The sequence below is a fragment of the Kogia breviceps genome, chromosome 1 (assembly GCF_026419965.1).
Source record: "Kogia breviceps isolate mKogBre1 chromosome 1, mKogBre1 haplotype 1, whole genome shotgun sequence".
Taxonomy (NCBI): Eukaryota; Metazoa; Chordata; class Mammalia; order Artiodactyla; family Physeteridae; genus Kogia; species Kogia breviceps.
Window position 1 is genome coordinate 82,028,505 of NC_081310.1, and position 17,836 is coordinate 82,046,340.

Consider the following 17,836-nt stretch of genomic DNA (forward strand, 5'->3'; position numbering starts at 1 on the left):
TCAAAAAAGTAGTGGCAGGCGATTAGTGCCAAGTGCGAGACACAGACAAGGGCTCAGAGTTTGACAGCAGGACCCACTCTGGGTGAGCTGAAGAGGTCAGAGAGGGCTTTGTGACAGTGGTTCTTACCCTGGCTGCCCATTACAGTGATCTGGGAAGTTTTAAAAAAAGTCTCCATGCTTTCATTACACCCAGGCTGATTAAATCAGAATCTCTAGAGGTGAGGTCTGGTCAGTTATATGAAGAGCTTCTCCACATATTATAAAGGGCAGACAGCATGGAAACCACTGCAGGGAGAAGGCACTAAAACTGGATCCTGGAAAGTGGGCTGGAGCTCATGAAGTTGGCAGGAGAGAGGGTGGTCAGGTGGGAGATGGGGAGGCAGAGAAATCCCTCCTCTGTTTTCTTTCCCTCTTCTCTCCTACCACCATGCTTTTGGATCTTCTTCCAGCCACCCTTCCCTTCCTTTTTTCTCTTTTCTGACTTCATCGTCCCTTTATTTCCTTTGCTTCTCTCCTCCTCTCTTGTCAACCCTTTATCCCTTTCCTTCTTACGTCCTCCTGCTGCCCAATCCCTTCCTTCTAGTTCATGACCTTTTGGTCATCTCACTTGCCATTGCCCCTCCTCCCAGCAAAAAAAAAAAAAAAGTAGTGGCAAACCAGAACCTCCTGCAGATAGTGGGGACAAGCAGCTGTAATTAATACAGTAAAGGCTCATGACACCTTATTTGGATCTTTGGGGCCAGATGTTTTTAAGATGTCAGAATTTGTTATTCTTTTAGGAAAATAATATAAAGCACAGCCTTTATATTACACAACCCCTCCAGTGAGTGCTGGGATTATATCCCACAATCAAATACATATACTGGATCCTAAAAATGTAGGGCTCACTTGTCTTGCCCTAGTCACTCTCAGTTCATGAAATGAGGGCCACTTCATTTGGAGTCTTTATCTGGAAGGACATTCATCCTGGAAATACAAGTTCTCCTGTTGCTTCTCCTTCCAGTTCTATGAAAGCTACTATCACTCCACCTTCTTTTGCTCTACCTTCCATTTGAGCCCTTGAAGCTGGGACCGAGAGGATAGCAGAGCCTCCTCAGGAATTCCATCTCCTTGGAGTGTTCTGGTGAGCCCAGGTTGGGAAGGGGTAAAGGAGGGGGAATTTGGGTTCTCATCACTGCAAAGCAGTCAGCTGGAAGGTGAGCCCAGTCACACCCACACTGATATTGAGATCTAAAGCAAAGGTGGAAGGAAGCATCACTATTGGTATCTGAGGTGAGCTAGGGCCATATAATGGCCCCTGGGGTGACCTGTACTTATCTGGGTTCAGTGAAATAAGAGTGGCATCTAAATTCAGGGAGGGCTTCCCTGGTGGCGCAGTGGTTGGGAGTTCGCCTGCCAATGCAGGGGACACGGGTTTGTGCCCCGGTCCGGGAAGATCCCACGTGCCGCGGAGCGGCTGGGCCCGTGAGCCATGGCCGCTGAGCCTGCGCGTCTGGAGCCTGTGCTCCGCAACGGGAGAGGCCACAACAGTGAGAGGCCCGCGTACTGCAAAAAAAAAACCAAAAAACAAAAAATAAATTCAGGGAAACTGAGCTTAGTACCGAGGCATCAGGGGATGTGCCGGGTTTATTTGTGGGAGGTTGACAGGGGTTGAAGAGAGCTATTGAGATAGTGTGAGTGCCTTTGTGATAACCTACTGAGAAAGGTAGCATCCAGTAAAGACAAGCACATCGAAACTATGCAATAGAACTATTTAAGAGACCAAGCTGTGAATACCAATTAAAGAATCATAGAACCCTACAGTTGGATTGTGCCTTAAGCACTAGTTCAGCAAGCTCTCCTTTCAAGGATTCACTCTCAGACAGTCTTTCTTCATGAGGAAACATCTACTCTGGTCTTGAATACTTCCAAGGACAGAGAGCTCTCTCCACTATGAGGCATGCTACTTCTGTCATTGGACAGTTCTAGTTGGTAGAAATGGCTCTCATCATCAAGTCCACCTTGGCCTTCAAAGTGCTTGAGAAGCAACTTCACCCACTGGGGTTCATTCTGCCCTCTAACTCCATAGTCTAATTTCATTTCCACATGGCAGCTGTTCCAATATTTGATGATACTGTATTCAGAATCTTTTCTTCTCATGTACCTTTTTTCATGAAATACTCTGTCACCTGCGGGAGTGCAGCTCCTGCAGGTCCAGGAGTACCTGAGGGATGGACAGCGTCGGCGAGGGGAAGTTAAATACATCAATAACACTGTGTATGTGCAAGCATGGTCTCCTATTTTATTTTCTCACAGTCAGGTTTATATACCCTAAGTGATCTTAGAATGTACCTAATATTTCTAGATGTACTTTTAAGATAATTCCAAAGGTTCTCAAAACATCATTGTTTTTTCCTAGAGTAGGTTCAATTCGTACTAATAACAAAGCCAAGCTAATATGTAACAAGCCATTAAGAGGAACTATGGAGGAGGAAGTTTCCTGACCTTTCCTATGTGTCCTAGAGGTCCGCATGGACAGGTTTTAACAATGTATCCCCTAAATCATCTACAATATTTTTCACAATTTAATCTATTATTGTGCTCCCTGGGCATGAAGACTGTCTGAATAGAAGAGTCAACAATTCCAATGTTGGCAGCTGACTCTGTATGACTGATCTATCCTTATACCAGAACCAACAATACCCATAATCATCTATTACTCCCATGTAGGGCCATTGTTTTTCTATTTCTGGTGTTTTCCATACAAACATCCCTACATTTCCAGGTTGATTATTTTTCTCCCACCAGCCAGGCGGGGTGGTTAAAAAGTCCCAATTTGTGGGTTTAGGAGGGGGAAGAGGACGTCTCACACAGTCAAGCTTTGGACAGGGGGCAAATCCCCCATGTACTTTTTCAAGGCATAAGCACAAAATTACAGAGCAGATCAGAAGAGATGTAATCAGCTCCCTGGGTGCAGCGCTGCCCTGCAGTGCTGTCTTGGATCGTTGTCCCATGACCTTGTCACGGCACGGAGGCTCCAGGTTGGCTTCCAACAGTCACCCTCTGAAAACTAGCAAAACTATGTCTCTTAGTTGGCAACTAGAAGTTCTCTTAAAACTGAGTTATGCCATGACCAATATAGAGCAGATGGGCCTAAATTTTATCCTTGACTCAGCTCTCTGGGCATTCTTCTGACCTGCCAAGTTATTAATATGGCTTAACTTGCTCTTGGGGAACCCATTCTGCTTATCAGTGCCCATCTTTTCCATGTGCTTACATGTCATCTAATTAATACCAATCCACTCTTAGTTTGAAAAAGATCAAAATAAAATTTACTCTTCTATATATATTGAAATATATTATTTCTACCATTCTGAAAATGGGACAACTGCTATTTTCCAGGCTTGAGGCAACTCTGATCTTCATGACTTTGAGAAGCAACTTCTGTCGTTCTGTTGAATGGAGCGCATCCGGGTCTGGTAAATGGTCTTCATTATAAACGTTCAGATTTTATCCTACTATATTTTCACGTGATAGTTTTTCTGTTCTTTCCAAGCATGTAATGGGGGTCAAGGAGTCCCATGGTCCCACTCTTAATAGCTCCAACCTTCTCCCAGCATTGGCCTTTCTGGCCTAGTTCTCTGAAATAGAGATAGCTAATAGAGAAAATGTATTTTTTCCTTTAAACTTTGCTATGAATTTCAGGCCATTCTGGGTTTTATTCTTTCCTGCCCAAATTTTACTTTTTATAGACACTCAGTAAATACGTGTAAACAATTTTTAAATAATAATTTATTAACTTGATCCATTCATTTAAAGGTAATATGTGATGCCTCCAAATTTACATCCACACATGCTGTTGGATAGGGCTGGAAAATCTGGAGAACTTATCTCTGGACCCTCCTGTTGTCATGCCACAAGATGTCCTTACCAGAGCCAGAATAGTGACGCTCAGTGTATGAATGAGGGGTTGCAAGGGAGACATCTGGAGCTGGCTGTGCAGTGCCTGGGGAGGGAAAGAGAGAGCTGCAATGAAGTCTGGAGGGACTTAGGGAACTCTCTTCACTGACTGCTCCAAACAGAAACTGACATTCTTTCCCCTCCTCATTCACACTCAGCTGGAAATGGGAAAGGGAGAGAAAGAGATACCAAGCTGGTGTTCAGTTCACAGCCAGTGACCCTCTGGTTATCAGCAAAGATGGGAGAAGGGAGTTATACATGAAATGTGAATTTCTCAGTGCTATTCACACCTAGAGCTTGTGAGTCTAGGGACTTGTAGGTGGGATCTCATAAGAAGCAGCCTTATCTAGATTGGGCTGTGTGGGTCTGGGCAATTTTTGTACTCTCTACGCTCTTCTCTTTGATTCTGCAGCAGAGTCTTGCTGTGGAAAGGAGGGATATGGAAGTGACCTGAAAACTCCAGCTGGCTTCCCTGAAGGCCCTTTTCTTGTTGCAGAGCTGAGGCATGGACTCTGGGTTCTAATCATGGAAGCCAAAGTTGGATACTGTCTCAGGGAATAAAAACAACCCAGTCAAGTCACACATTTGGGTAACAGATTCTTTCAAAGTCATAGTTCCTTGCATTCACCAAAGTTTCAGCCCTAGCCAAACAGAAAACCTGGGAGCCTCATGCACTGGGACAATAGTATGATGTGGCTGAGTCCATGACGGGCCACACACTCAAGTCAATGGCTGCAGTTGTAGAACAGGGGCTTTCCCCCAATTGGCTGCTGCTATGATGTTGTAGGGGCTCTGGTCACCTTTTTTCTGATCCTGACAAGGGAGAAGGAATGTGGAAGTACTGGTCTTCCAGTGAGAACATCTGGGTGGAAAGTATGGAAATATGGGCTGCTTGCATGGGGCGGGGGAGTGGCAGGTGCTATCCAGGGCATGTGGCAGTAACATGAAGGTGGGATGTGGTCCTCCCTCTACTGAAGTGGGCACCACGGAAGCCTTGGCTCTACCATTTGACAGTCAGGCCACAAGCCCAGGGGCAGCACCAGGTAGTACAGGGAGTCACAAGAATGGGCATGACATCAGACAGCCCTGAGGATGAAAACTAACCTGGCCTGGGGCAAGCCATTTGGGGTCAGTATTTGTAAAGTAGGGACAATAGTGCCTGTCCTGCTTCCCTCTCTGGGCTGACTGTGAGGAAGAGTGGAGTACTGCAAACCAATGTGTTTTATAACTGCAAACCTATATGCCCTCTTGAGACTCCTAGATGTGGACAGAACCAGGAGGTTTTGGTGCCTTTCTTACTTTTTCCTTGGTGAGCATTGCTGAGCACATATTCCAGCCTCTCCCGCAGGCGGTCATTGATGAATATGGATTCCTCCAGGCGCTGGCGCAGGTTCTGGATCTCAACAAGATTTTTTTCCAGCAGGTCGGCCCCTATTGCATACCACCAAGACATGGGAGAGGTAGGAAATGGGGAAGGCTGTCACTCATGGGCAGGGGGCGGTTCTGCCCAGGGTCTCCCTGCAAGATCCCTGCCCATATCTATACTTCCGTCAACTTTCTCCTCACACCTGGGCACCCAAGAAACACCAGGCAACTTCATTTAAAGAGCTCCTGGGCTCTCAATCACAAGATAGCCCTCTGTTAGGAACTCCACAAGGCCTCCTCCCAGATAGAAGGTGAGTACACTGGGCTTCCCTGGTGACGCAGTGGTTGAGAGTCTGCCTGCCGATGCAGGGGACATGGGTTCGTGCCCCGGTCTGGGAGGATCCCACGTGCCGTGGAGTGGCCGCTGAGCCTGCGCATCTGGAGCCTGTGCTCCGCAACCGGAGAGGCCACAACAGTGAGAGGCCCGCATACCGAAAAAAAAAAAAAAAATCCTATCTGAGTACACCTGAGGAAGGTAGACACTGGCCTGTCGAACAAGGGTGCGAAGCCGCTAAAGTCCTCTAGGTAGGACTGGCCTGACGATGAGAAAGTGTGTCTCCTTCCTTAGGCAGCAATCCAGAGGGCCTCCCTCTCTACCTCAGACCTCTCTTACCCTATGACCCATGACTGAACAACCTTTAACATCCACTCACTGATAGAAAGACTAAAGTAAATGGAGATGAAATTAGATCAGGCTGTGAATAATGAGTGACACTGAGTGTTTTCCTTTGGTGAGAAGTGACAAGGAAGAGCCTGGGGAAGTATCAGGACCTGAAGCAGGAGTGAGAGAAAGGAACACCTTCAAGGAGAGAAAAAGATGCACAAAGGAAAGGGTAGAAAGACCAAAATTAGCTACATCCACCAGGACATCTTGCTTAGGGCCAGGTTTTTCTCTGAGAATTTCAAATGTTTTGTTACACTGTCTGCATCCCAGAAACGGAGCAGCTTCAAGGCATTCCTCTAAACACAGCTGCACCCCTAGCCACTGGCTGCTAGGATGCCTGGCTCCAAACCCAATGGCAAAGTTTGAGAGGCAGGACTGGCTTATAGTTGTATACAAAGAGTGTGTGTGTGTGTGTGTGTGTGTGTGTACAGAAACAGTCTCCCATCCTGCAATAGCTCTTGACCTAAGGAAGACCTACCTTCCCCACGGAAGGGAACACAAAAATGTGAGGCAACTCATCCTCTCTACAGAGTGCCTCAGAGTGGCTTCCTTTATTGGCCTGCCCAGAGTGAGTCCCTAGGTAGGGGAAATGGGAGAGGCACGTAGAAAGGACCAACACTGAGCTGGGACTTCATTCTCTGGCTCACCCACGGGATGTTGCCTTTCATCTTCTCACCCATTTCTGGGAGCCAGGGTCTAACAGAGGAACAAAAAACCATCTGGCCAGGAAAGGAATCTATCATTCCTGTCAATGGGCTCTATTTCACCAACTGCTCCTTTGTATTTTACCAGAGGGCTTGGAGTTGGGCTGGTATAAAGAGGAGAAGGAGGATAGGTTCCCAGATGCATTCATCTTCTGAGGCCTCATCTCGTCCCATGGGCCACTGCTGCCATGAAGCCCAGGGTCTGGTATACCACTCAGTTGTGTGGTGTCACTCAAAGGACAGAAGGGCTGAGCAGACACAGCTTCTAAACGGTTGCTGGGCAATGAACCTGAATCAGCAGGAGTGGCTGGGCTGACATCTGTCCAGAAAGGAATATGAGTGAGAAACAAACAGAGAAGTCAGAAATGAAGTGTTTTAAAAATAATTATACTGGGTTGAATAGTATCCTCCAAAAATTCATGTCTACCTGGAACCTCAGACTGTGACCTTTATGGATATAATTAGTTAAGATGAGATGATACTGGATGAGGGCGGACCCTGAATCCAACATGACTGATACACAGGGGAGAAGACCACATGACAGCGGAGGCAGAAATGGGAGTGATGCATCTTCAAGGCAAAGGATGCTTCCCGCAACCACCAGAAGTCAGGGAGAGGCAAGGAAAAGGGAGCATGGCCTGTTGATGCCTTGATCTCAGACTCCTAGCCTCCAGAACTGTGACAGAACAAATTGCTGTTGTTTTTAACATCCAGTTTGTGATATTTTGTTACAGCAGCCTTAGAAAACTAATGCAGTAATTCGTGGAATGAAGACTAAGGTGGATATCAGTGACGCCCAGCCTAGTGCTGAATATCAGCTAAAAACTCATTTCTCAAGGATCATAAATTTCACCCCAAGGTTACTGGCATTCCTGGCCTATGATATCAAGAAGTATTTGTTAGATGTAGTGTCTGAGGGTCACAGTGCACACACAGGAAAAGTACAGGGGCCCCTCTCCTAGCTCCCTCTATGATCCCCCAAATGCTGGAATGTTCCCAGGGAGGTACTTCAGAAATGTCTCCTCCAATAGCAGGACTCATTGCCAATCGTATGAGTCATGAGACTAAGGAGATGAAGCAATTTGCTGGTCTGTGAACAGGTGATCCACTCACCCAAAAGTCTATGCTCTTGCCAGCAACAGAGCAGCTAGTCCTTCCTGAGGTTGTTCTGTACTGGGGTTGTTGGAAGAGGATGAAGAAGGGAAAATTGTCTCTCCTTCTGGAGGATGAGCAGAAAACCTAGACAGGGTGGCTCACTCCTGGTGGCTCCCGCTCCTCCTGCCTCAGGTTACTCTGGATGCCTTCTGAGGCTGAGGGAGTGTCTGAGGAAAGCAAGTGGTGAGTTGCATCCCACCCAGAACGGCTCATGAGACTGTAAAAAAAATTATTAAATATAGCTGATTGTCTGGCTCCTGTCCAAAGAATGACCTGGGTATTTCTGCTTGGCGGATTGTAGAACCAAACAATATATGGTATCTTACAGCTCAGTGATCCTATGAGAACATCATCATGTCCTCTGCTGGCTCCCTTTAGACAAAAAAACTGGCTAGGTGGCAGGGCCATAATCCAGAGAAAAGTTCAAGAGTTGCTCCTTTCAAGGTCCACAGAGTAGTCGGGTTTCTCCTCTAAGCAAGGAGGAGTGAGGTCCTATTTCCCTCAACCAAGCCAAGTTCCTCTAGGAAACTGCCTACTTAAGTCAGTATCCTTCCCCAGTTTACATAATACAAGATGTAATTAACATCACAGTGAAATAAAGAGTAAAGCCTTCAGTTCAAAGCCTCACTTAAAGGAGGAACTCAATCAAAATGTGATTCCCAACCCCTTTCAAAGCCCCTTTATCCCCTCCCCAGAAAATCAACTTACTGTCAGCTAAGAGCATAGGAAGGTTCAAGTCTGTCAGTTAACAGTGATCAGTGTTTTCTTGTCCCATTCTCCCCTGGCCACACAACACAGGGAGCGAGCCCTACATGGCATGTGGAAAGCAGCAGAGAAGAGCCTCCTGTGAGAGGAATTCAGCCTCACGGTGAAGCTGTCACATCTGCCACACACCATTTGTTAACTACCCTAGAAATTTTGACCCCAAAAGCAAAGGAGTAGTGATAAACCATTGCCCCTCTGAGAAAATAATGACTTCAGATGGGAAAAAGAAGGGCTTCAGTCTCCCTCAGAAAAGATAGGAATAACAGAAAATAAGGCCCATACTTTCATACTTTCTGAGAGTGTCACTCCAGCGGCCACATTTTAAATGTGGCCATTCTTACAAGTAAGTGGCAGGAATTTCAGGTAAGGAGAAGGTGTATTTGCCTTTCTCCTGCTGTCCCTCAGGGCAGCGCTGAGGTGGAACCAAGTGCCTATGGGCAAGTGAGTCCAAGGATGCACTCAAAACTCCCATTGGCCCTTGGATGATGTCACATACATATCAAGGGCACCCCATTCATTTATAAATTCATGGGTGGAAGTGCAATGTGTCTAGGGTCTTGTCTCCTTTGCAGAGGCTAGGCCTTTGTGTGGGGCATAGGGGCAGAAAGAGTGGAATGGGGAAAACCCTCACTCCAGAAGCCTAGAGAAAGAGGTGTGCAACGGAGTGACTCCCTCCCTGCTTGGTCCCTGAATGCTCAGGCTGCAGTTCAGTGGACAGTCTAAGCTTTAGGGTCAGGCAGGCTAACAGTGAACGTTACCCCAAGCTGGGCTGTCTTCAGTAAGTTCCCTTCCTTCACCAAGCCTCAGTGTCCTTAGCTGTGCTGTAAAATCAGAACACCAGCACCAACTTAAGAGGATTGCTGTCCTGATTAAATGAAGCAACATGTGTGTAGTGGTCAATAATACAAGCATAATAGGTGCTCAATAATACAAGCATAATAGGTGCTCAATAAAGGTGTACTTCCTGTCTTCCCTTGGTTGCTATACTCGTGAGGAAACATGATGCTGCTTTGCTTCTCAGGGTAAAATGAGAAACAGGAATAGTACCAGGTCAAAACCCATTATGGCTTATTCATGCCTAAAACAGTCAGTTCAGATTAAAAAAAAAAAAAGCAAAAAATCCCCAGATATAGCCAGGGACTAAAGATGGTTTCCTGGTCCCTGGTTGTTCACACCAGAATCTGAGTCATACAATTGCCTAAAAATTCAAATGCTTTTCTCAGGAGGGAGAATAAAGAGAAGGCTTAGCAGGAGAAAATGAATAATTGGTTTTAAACTTACTCTCCTCCTCCTATCCCTAGCAAGCTACCTAAGAGCCCTCCTTGGGGAATTCTGGAGAGGGGCATGCTGGTGATGGTTTCAGCCAGTCCCAGTTACTGATGGTTTAGAGGATATTACAGCTGAATTATTAGAATGATGAGTGGGATCTGTAAAACCACAAACGATAAGGAATATTTAGTGGTGAAGAGAAAATAGGAACTGTGGCTGTTTACCCAAAAGAGTCCAAGATCAGAGGCCCAATGTTAATGATATTTGCGTCCGTAGTCTGAAACACGACGTGACTGTGTTGCAGTGATGAGGAGCATCTGTCCCCTCCCATTCCCAATTCATGACCCCTCCCCTCAAGTCCAACACCATGTATGTGCCTGACGGGGTCTGGTGGCTGACGACGTGGGGGACTAGGAATGGAGAAAAGCTATCTGACACCCTTGGGGCCTGTGCTTGGCACTGAGTCCCAGACCTGTGCTCAACCAGGTACATCACAGTGGATCTGCAGGGTCTGGCTGCCAAGATGCCCCCTCTTGGTCTAGACAAATAAGCGAGCACCCAGAAACTGGAGGCTCTCTGGATACTTACTAGCCACATCCACTCCAGGGCGCACTTCCTGCTCATCAAACAGCGGAGAGGTGCCGCTAGGGGAGCGGTGGGCAGCGGACTGGGCATGGCTGCTGGTGCGGGTCTGGGGCCGGGCATCCTGCTTGGTCTCTAGGACTTCTGTCATTTTACCCTTCTTCTGCAACTCCCTTAAGATACTAGGGGGTAAGAAAGACAGAAGGAAAAGTGAAAGTCACCCGAACACCACAGCTGTATTGACCTGGGGGCTCACAGGAGAGGCCCCAGGAGTCAAGGAGACTGTTCCTTTAGAGAAGAAGCCAAAAAATCCATTTCCATTTGGGGGTAGAGAGTTGGGAGGCAGGAGAGAACAACAGTGTCCAGTGCCTTGGCCACAAACATCCTGAGAAAGAGAGAAGACCCATCAGGCTCTTTAACACTTATGGTTCCTTCACAAGACACCCAGAGGCCTGTAAGATTTCAACATACTCTGACATAATCCATTGAATAGTATTTAAAACTGCTTCCTGAGGCAATGTTGCCTTCTGGGTGTCTTGTAGTTTCTAGACCTCCTTCCCTAAGTATAGTTATACACAATATAAATCTATCTATGTCATATTTATAGTATAACTCTTTTTTCTTTCAAAGAAAATTTGTAGCCATTTAACATCTGCCAGAACTCATTGGGTCACACTTGAAGATATCAGGTATAATCTCACTCCAGTTTTTAAAGATCTAGGGGAAATCAGAGGTGATCCCTGGGAGTACAGGAGACTCCTAAGACTGGAGAGTTAGGCTAGAGCAGCTCTATATTACTAAATTAGTGAATTAATATGAGACTTGGAACCAAAAGAAAAATAAATTTAAAAAATGGGAAATGAGACCACTTTGTCACTAAGGATACGTAATGGTGTAATGGTATAATCAGCCGTTTTGGTTTTTTTTGTGTGTGTGGTACACGGGCCTCTCACTGCTGTGGCCTCTCCCGCTGCAGATCACAGGCTCCGGACGCGCAGGCTCAGCGGCCATGGCTCACGGGCCCAGCCGCTCCACGGCATGTGGGATCCTCCTGGACCAGGGCACGAACCCGTGTCCCCGGCATTGGCAGGGGGATTCTCAACCACTGCGCCACCAGGGAAGCCCCACAGCCGTTTGTTTTTTTACAGAGGGTGAGAGCTCCTGCTCCTTTGATCTTCTGTCCTCTGCTCTGGATCCTTTACCAGATTATATCTTTCATAGCCCCTGAAAATTTGTAGTTACCTGAGGTTCCGCAGCACCTGTTCTCTTTGATTCTTCTTACTTATACAGTCATCTGAAATGCAAATTAAAAAAAGGACCAGTCATAATTTAAGCAGCTCTCATTTACCAAACACAAACACACACTGGGTTCTCTCTCTGGGACCAGAGACACATAGCTGCTTGACTCTCAAGTCCAGGATACTCTGAATTTTCTCAGGAGACACTGGGTTGAGTCTTTAGAGAACTTGTCTGGCAGACTTTCCTGAACCCACCATGAAGATCATCATCTCTACTTGCTCTGCCCTGAGTCAGAGTAAAAAGCTGAAAATGTCTCTTTTCCCACAGATCATGGGATACTTGTCCAGCTGGCCTCTGGACCACCCCAGCCAGAGTCCTCAAGTCCTGCCACAAGGCTGGTTCCCAGTCCCGTGTCTGTGTTTCCCATCACAGCGTTCATGCAGAACCCACTCCTGCCTCTGTAGAGGTGACAGACATCGCCGTCCCACCTCTGCCTCTGCCACCAGGAGCCTGCACAGTGGCCTCAAGCCTGCTCTTACTATGTGCCCTCAGGTCTCCAGGCAATATTCTATGTAAAAGGCTCCTGAAATAAATATTCCACAAAAGGTACTAATACACAGAGCGCCTAAACCATTCCCAAATCAGCATGATTCTTTTACCATTCTTTTGAAGTACACTGATTAATATTGTTTATTTGATCCTAAGAACAATCATGTAAACTTTAGGGGCTGGTATTATTTGACCTAATTTTTTAGGTGAGGAAACAGATATCAAAAGGAATGTGAATATGTCCAGAACTAGTAATGATCACATACAGGCTAGAGCAAGAGCAAGAGTCTTTAGATTCCTAGTTTAGGGCTCTTTTCACGACAACCAGCTGCCCTTACTACACCTCTCTTTCCACCAATGAGTTTCAGATAAATGCTGTCCCCCCACTGATACCTCCTGCCATAGCAGCCATATTCCATGAGAGATGGAGGAGCAGGTAATCATCATGGCATCCTCAACCCTGTGTGCCCCTCTGTTGCTCCTGCCCAGCCAGTCCTGACTCTGGCCCCAAGATGGTGATTACAAAGCAGGACCCCAGATTGAAAAGTCACTCGCGGATGAGTGTGGGCCTGTGTGAGCGTAGGTCCTTGGGAGGGACTAAAGGCCCTCCTGAGCCCTGGGGCCACATTACCTGTGTTGAATTTGCTGGCAAGGCTCTCTGCCAGCTGGCTGCCCTTGGCCAGCTGCTCGCGGAAATGCTGCTCCATGTAGTAGTCAATCTTATTACTGCTGAGGAGCTCTTCAAAGGTCTTCACTGTGTTCTTGACATGTTGGATGAGAAGGGAAGAGACAGCCCGCCCAATCCTCATCTTTTCCCGCAGGTGGGTCAACTCTCGAGCCTGATCCTGGATCAAGGAATATTCCCTAAGGTGGGAAAGAAACAGTAAGGGTGGAAAGGGGTGACTGATAGATTATGGCGCTTCAGCAGAAGGTGCTTTGAGAATTTCACCGAAAGAGCCTCCACGCTGAACTCTAGCACGTGTTTAGTGACCGGAATGTGGTAAAGAGAATGATGGAAGGAAAACAAAAGAGTTTCTCTGTGTACAAGACCCCTTCTAAGATCATCTTTCCCCATGCCCTGTACTTCTGAAAATGGCTTTCTTCTCTAATTCTACTGTAAAATCTGTTCCCAGTCCCTCTCTTCAGCTTATAATCCATTTCAATACAGTAAACAAAGCTAGGTGTTAATTGAAAAGTTGAAAGGAAAATCATTATGTGAGAGAAGAGACCACTTGTCTAGACAGTGGGATTCTTCTTTCACCAGAGTGGACCTATCTGTGTCTTTTCCATAGACAGCCAAGGCTTGATTGGCAAGACATCCTCAAGCCCTTAATTTAATCACTATATACTATCGCTTCTGAATTCTGCAGTGTAACTGCTACAGTTTTGCCCATAGGGTTCAAAAGAATGATCTGAAAAATATGATCTCCAAAAAATGTTCTGAATTAATTTAGAACCCTATGATATCTTGGCCAATATAACTACTATTTGTTATATAGAAGAGTAAAAGAGAAGGTTTTAGTTTATCTTGTTCCTGAGGGAAGCAAAGTGGTTGGATGTATGAGCAGGAATCAGCAAGCCCAATGCACTCTGTCCTCCCACTGCAAACTTGAGAAGTCACTTTACTACTTTGTGCCTCAGTTTCTTTATCTGCAAAGTGAGAGTCATTCAGCTTCTTTGCCTTTTTAGAAATACAGTCAGGATTGAAATTTATTTTACATGTTGGGATGAGTAGAGCAAAGCCTATAAAGCATTTAACTTATCAAAATGAAGACAGATTATCATTCATTACTTTGGTAATGGTGAACGTATAAGACCAACTTGACATCCTCTGTGTTTCTACAGATGTGCCAGAGCAGAACCAATGGCTTCTGATTTCACCATTTTCTCTTGCAGACCTAGGCAGTGTTGTCTGTATTGTGCCAGCAGGAAGCACAGGTGCTATTTGTTTTCTGAGAAGCGGAAATCTGCCCGAGGCCCAGAGTCGCTGGTCTGGAGCAAGCAATCCAGGTGTTGGAAGGAGCCTGAATGGGGATCAGGGCAGGTCAAGCAGCATAAAACCCCCTTTGAACCTTTTAACCCGCCCTATACTTTATTCACATTTCTGTCCAACAATTCTCATGTCATTAAGCAGCTATACTGGTTACTAGGCTAAGAATTCTTTCGGTGCTGGGAGTTTTTTATTCATCTTATGCACACAGGCAAACACAGAGGGGGCTCTCAGTAGACAGTTCTTCAATAATGGAAAAGAGAAGTGCTTGCAAACCTCCACTCATCTCTCCCTGTGTTCCTGTCCTAAGTGTCCTCTCAGGGAGCCTATGGATTCTCCATTGACGCAGAAAACCCTTCCCTTAAGAAGGACCTTGCACTCACTTGTGCGGAGGTCTGTGAAATGGGATTGTCCTCAGAAATTCATCTCAATGGGTGACAGCTTCTTAGGAAGAGATGGCCTTGTCCTACACTCTTTTCATCTGGGCTTCCAAAACACCCAGAGGTTAGAAGAGTTAGAGTGTTCTGTTGAAGCTATCTATTCATATGCTTTTCTTCCCCACCGGTTTGAGTTTCTCCATGGAAGAGACCAGATCTTATTGATTCCAGGTGCCTAACATGGTATCTAGCAAATGATACATTCAGTAAACATTTATGAGGTATCATGTATAAAAGCCTTTCTCAAATGTAATATAAGTACAGAAAAATACTATTATTACTGCTGCTTCAGATGCATTAAGGATTTAAGCACACTGCAAAATCTCAGAAATTCTACTTTGATTCAATATGCAGATGACTTACTTCTGTGTTCCTCATCTAGAGAGAACTCAGACGTTAATTCAAAATATTTGTTACGACTGGCTTATAAAGGCCATAAGGCCTCGTGAGATACACTTCAGTTTTCACAAGGAAAGGTACATTGCCTGGAGTCATGATTTATCTGTAAAAGGACACTTTCTGTCTCCAGAAAGAATAAGTACCACCCCATGTAACCCAACCTATGACTAAGAACTTAGAGGTTTCCTCAGACCTGCAGGATATTGACAAGCCAGGGTCCCTAACATTTCCTTGTTAGCTACTCCACTCTGTGTAGGAATTGACTAAAAATAACACTCAAGAACCTCTTCCTTGGGAAACAAAATATGAGAAAGGCTTTACTGAAGCTAAAGGGCTTTACAAAATCCTCCTGCATTGGGACCCGCCCCCCGCCCCCCTGCCAACTACACTAAACCTTGCATGCTGTTTGTTTAGGAATGTAATAATCAGGCTTTGGAAGTTCTTGTGCAAAAACCTGGAGGAAAAAAATAGACCCATAGCCTACAATTGGGTACAGTGGGCTGGGCATACCCCAATTTTTTAAACGCAGTAGGTGCAGCCTTTAAATTCCTTTGTGGAATCCTCCTTGAAATTTGTTCAGGGAAGTGAATTAAATTTACAGGCTCCTCATGTTGTAGAACGTATGCTAAACATTGAGCATACACACCATTTCTTAGCTAGTAGATTAACATGAGATTCTACTTCTGTCTCCTAATCTGAGCATTCTTTGCTGCTGTTCTTTAAACCCTGTTACCTTCCTATGCTTACCTGACACAGAGAGACTCAATGGTGCTGAATTTGGCTCCCCAAATCTAACTCCCAGATGAGTTTTACAGAAAACCCTATTAGCCAACCCAGATTTAGTACTCTGTGTTGGTGGCTCCTATGCCACAAATTCTGAAGGGGAACATCAAGCTGCATATACTATAACTACTCAACAAGAACCGTTAGAAAGAGGAGTCCCTTCCTCAGTTTAATTCAGCTCAACCAACAGAACTGTTTACCCTCACTTGAGCCTGTGAATTGTCAAAAGAAAAAACTGCAAATATCTACACTGATAGCGGGTACGCCCTCAGAGTAGTCCATGGCTTTGGTATGCTCCGGGAACAGAGAAGATTTTTAAGTCCAGTGATACACCTATAAAAATGGATCTCAGGTTGCTGACCTCCTCTCTGCACTATTATTGCCCTCACAAGTTGCTGTCATAAAAATTGAGGCTCATACCCACTGATCAGACCCTGAATACCAGGGAAATGTGATGGCTGACTTTCATGCTAAAGCTACAACTCAAAAAATTACTAAGGTACCAAAACTTTGTAATTTAAATGAACTCCATAAAATGGCACATAGCCATTTTTCCTGAATTTCTACAACCTATCGTCCACGGTAGAGCCAAATCAGATTACTTAAGACAATTTGTGTAATAGGCAAAAAATTGTATCTGATGCTGAAAGGTACAAAAGTGTCATGAAGAAGGATGAATATTTAACATAAAAAAGAGGACTTTCGGAGGGCCCAAATGGCTGTCTGGTGCTTCCTGAATCTCTCAAACTACCACTCTTGCAAGTACTCTACGAGACTACCCACGATGGAATTGACAAAATGACTCAAATTATGAAAAAATATTAGTGATATGGTTGTTCTAAATTAGCAAGACACGTGTATAATCAATGTTTAAACTGTCAATCATATAACATGGGTAAAACCATTAATGTAACTCCAGGGGCTGCTCCCCCACTGTCTGGACCATTTGAATATTTATGATTAAACTTTTTCAATTGTCTCCTTTAGGGGCTATCAGTATGTACTTGTAATGGTGTGTCTAGAGGAATAGAAGCTTTCCCATGTTGGAAAGCCGATGCCAACATTGTAGCCAAGAAATTATTAGAAAATATTTTTCCATTGTGGGGAATCCCAAATGAAATTTCAAATATTAAAGGGACTCACTTTACTAGACAGGTTTTAAAACAACTAACCAAGGTTATTCAAACATTATGGCATTATCATTGTCCCTATCAGCCTCAGTCTTTGGGGAAGTTGAATGTACCAATGGCACTCTAAAATTTAAATTGGCAACACTGACTGAAAACACAGGAATACCTTGGCCTAAAGTGCTACCCTCAGCCCTCATGACAATGAGGTCAACACCTTTTGGGAAACATAAATTAACACCCTTGTGAAATCACCACTGGACAACCCATGCCTTTGATAAGAGAACCCCATGCACATCCTGCCCTTGTAAATTCTAATATGACCCAATACTGTAGGGCACTAATACAATATTCAAAAGCTTACAGTCAACAGGTCAAGGAGACTTTCAGAGATCCTTGGTCTGATGAGGACTTTGTATCCCTTACACTGGAACCTGGAGACTAGGTATTCTGGAAGAGACATCAGTGAAAAACTTCACTTGAACCTTGATGGAAAGGGGCCTACCAGGTTTTTTAAAATTTCTCACACAGCAGTTAAATTACAGGATATTGAAACTTGGATCCACGTCCCTCAACTGAAGAGAAGCCTCCCCGCACCACCACCAGACTCTTGAACTTGTCAACCTTCAGCTGACTTAAAATGAAAGATTTCCAGGAAAAAAAAAATCTTCCCTCAAAACAGATGAAACACAAGGTAGACAGCTTACACCGAAGATCACAGAACATGATTCTGCTGGATTCCCCATTCTCTTCCAGGACTTATTTTTATAACAATTATTGTGATATTGCTATTTTACAAACATAAAACA

At 45.1% G+C, this 17,836-nt stretch overlaps 1 protein-coding gene across 1 annotated transcript in view; it reads right to left on the reverse strand.

The window, feature by feature from the left end:
* Positions 1-3,761: 3,761 nt before the first annotated feature.
* Positions 3,762-17,836, reverse strand: part of LOC131764562 (myomegalin-like) — a 58,980-nt gene continuing 44,905 nt past the window's right edge. The window contains exons 3-8 of the mRNA XM_067031133.1: positions 12,923-13,155; positions 11,746-11,797; positions 10,510-10,685; positions 6,818-7,051; positions 5,239-5,370; positions 3,762-3,985 (exon numbers count right to left, since the gene is read on the reverse strand). Of these exons, the coding sequence (XP_066887234.1) occupies positions 3,867-3,985; positions 5,239-5,370; positions 6,818-7,051; positions 10,510-10,685; positions 11,746-11,797; positions 12,923-13,155 (946 nt within the window). The 3' untranslated portion in view covers positions 3,762-3,866. The remainder of the gene's footprint in view (positions 3,986-5,238; positions 5,371-6,817; positions 7,052-10,509; positions 10,686-11,745; positions 11,798-12,922; positions 13,156-17,836) is intronic.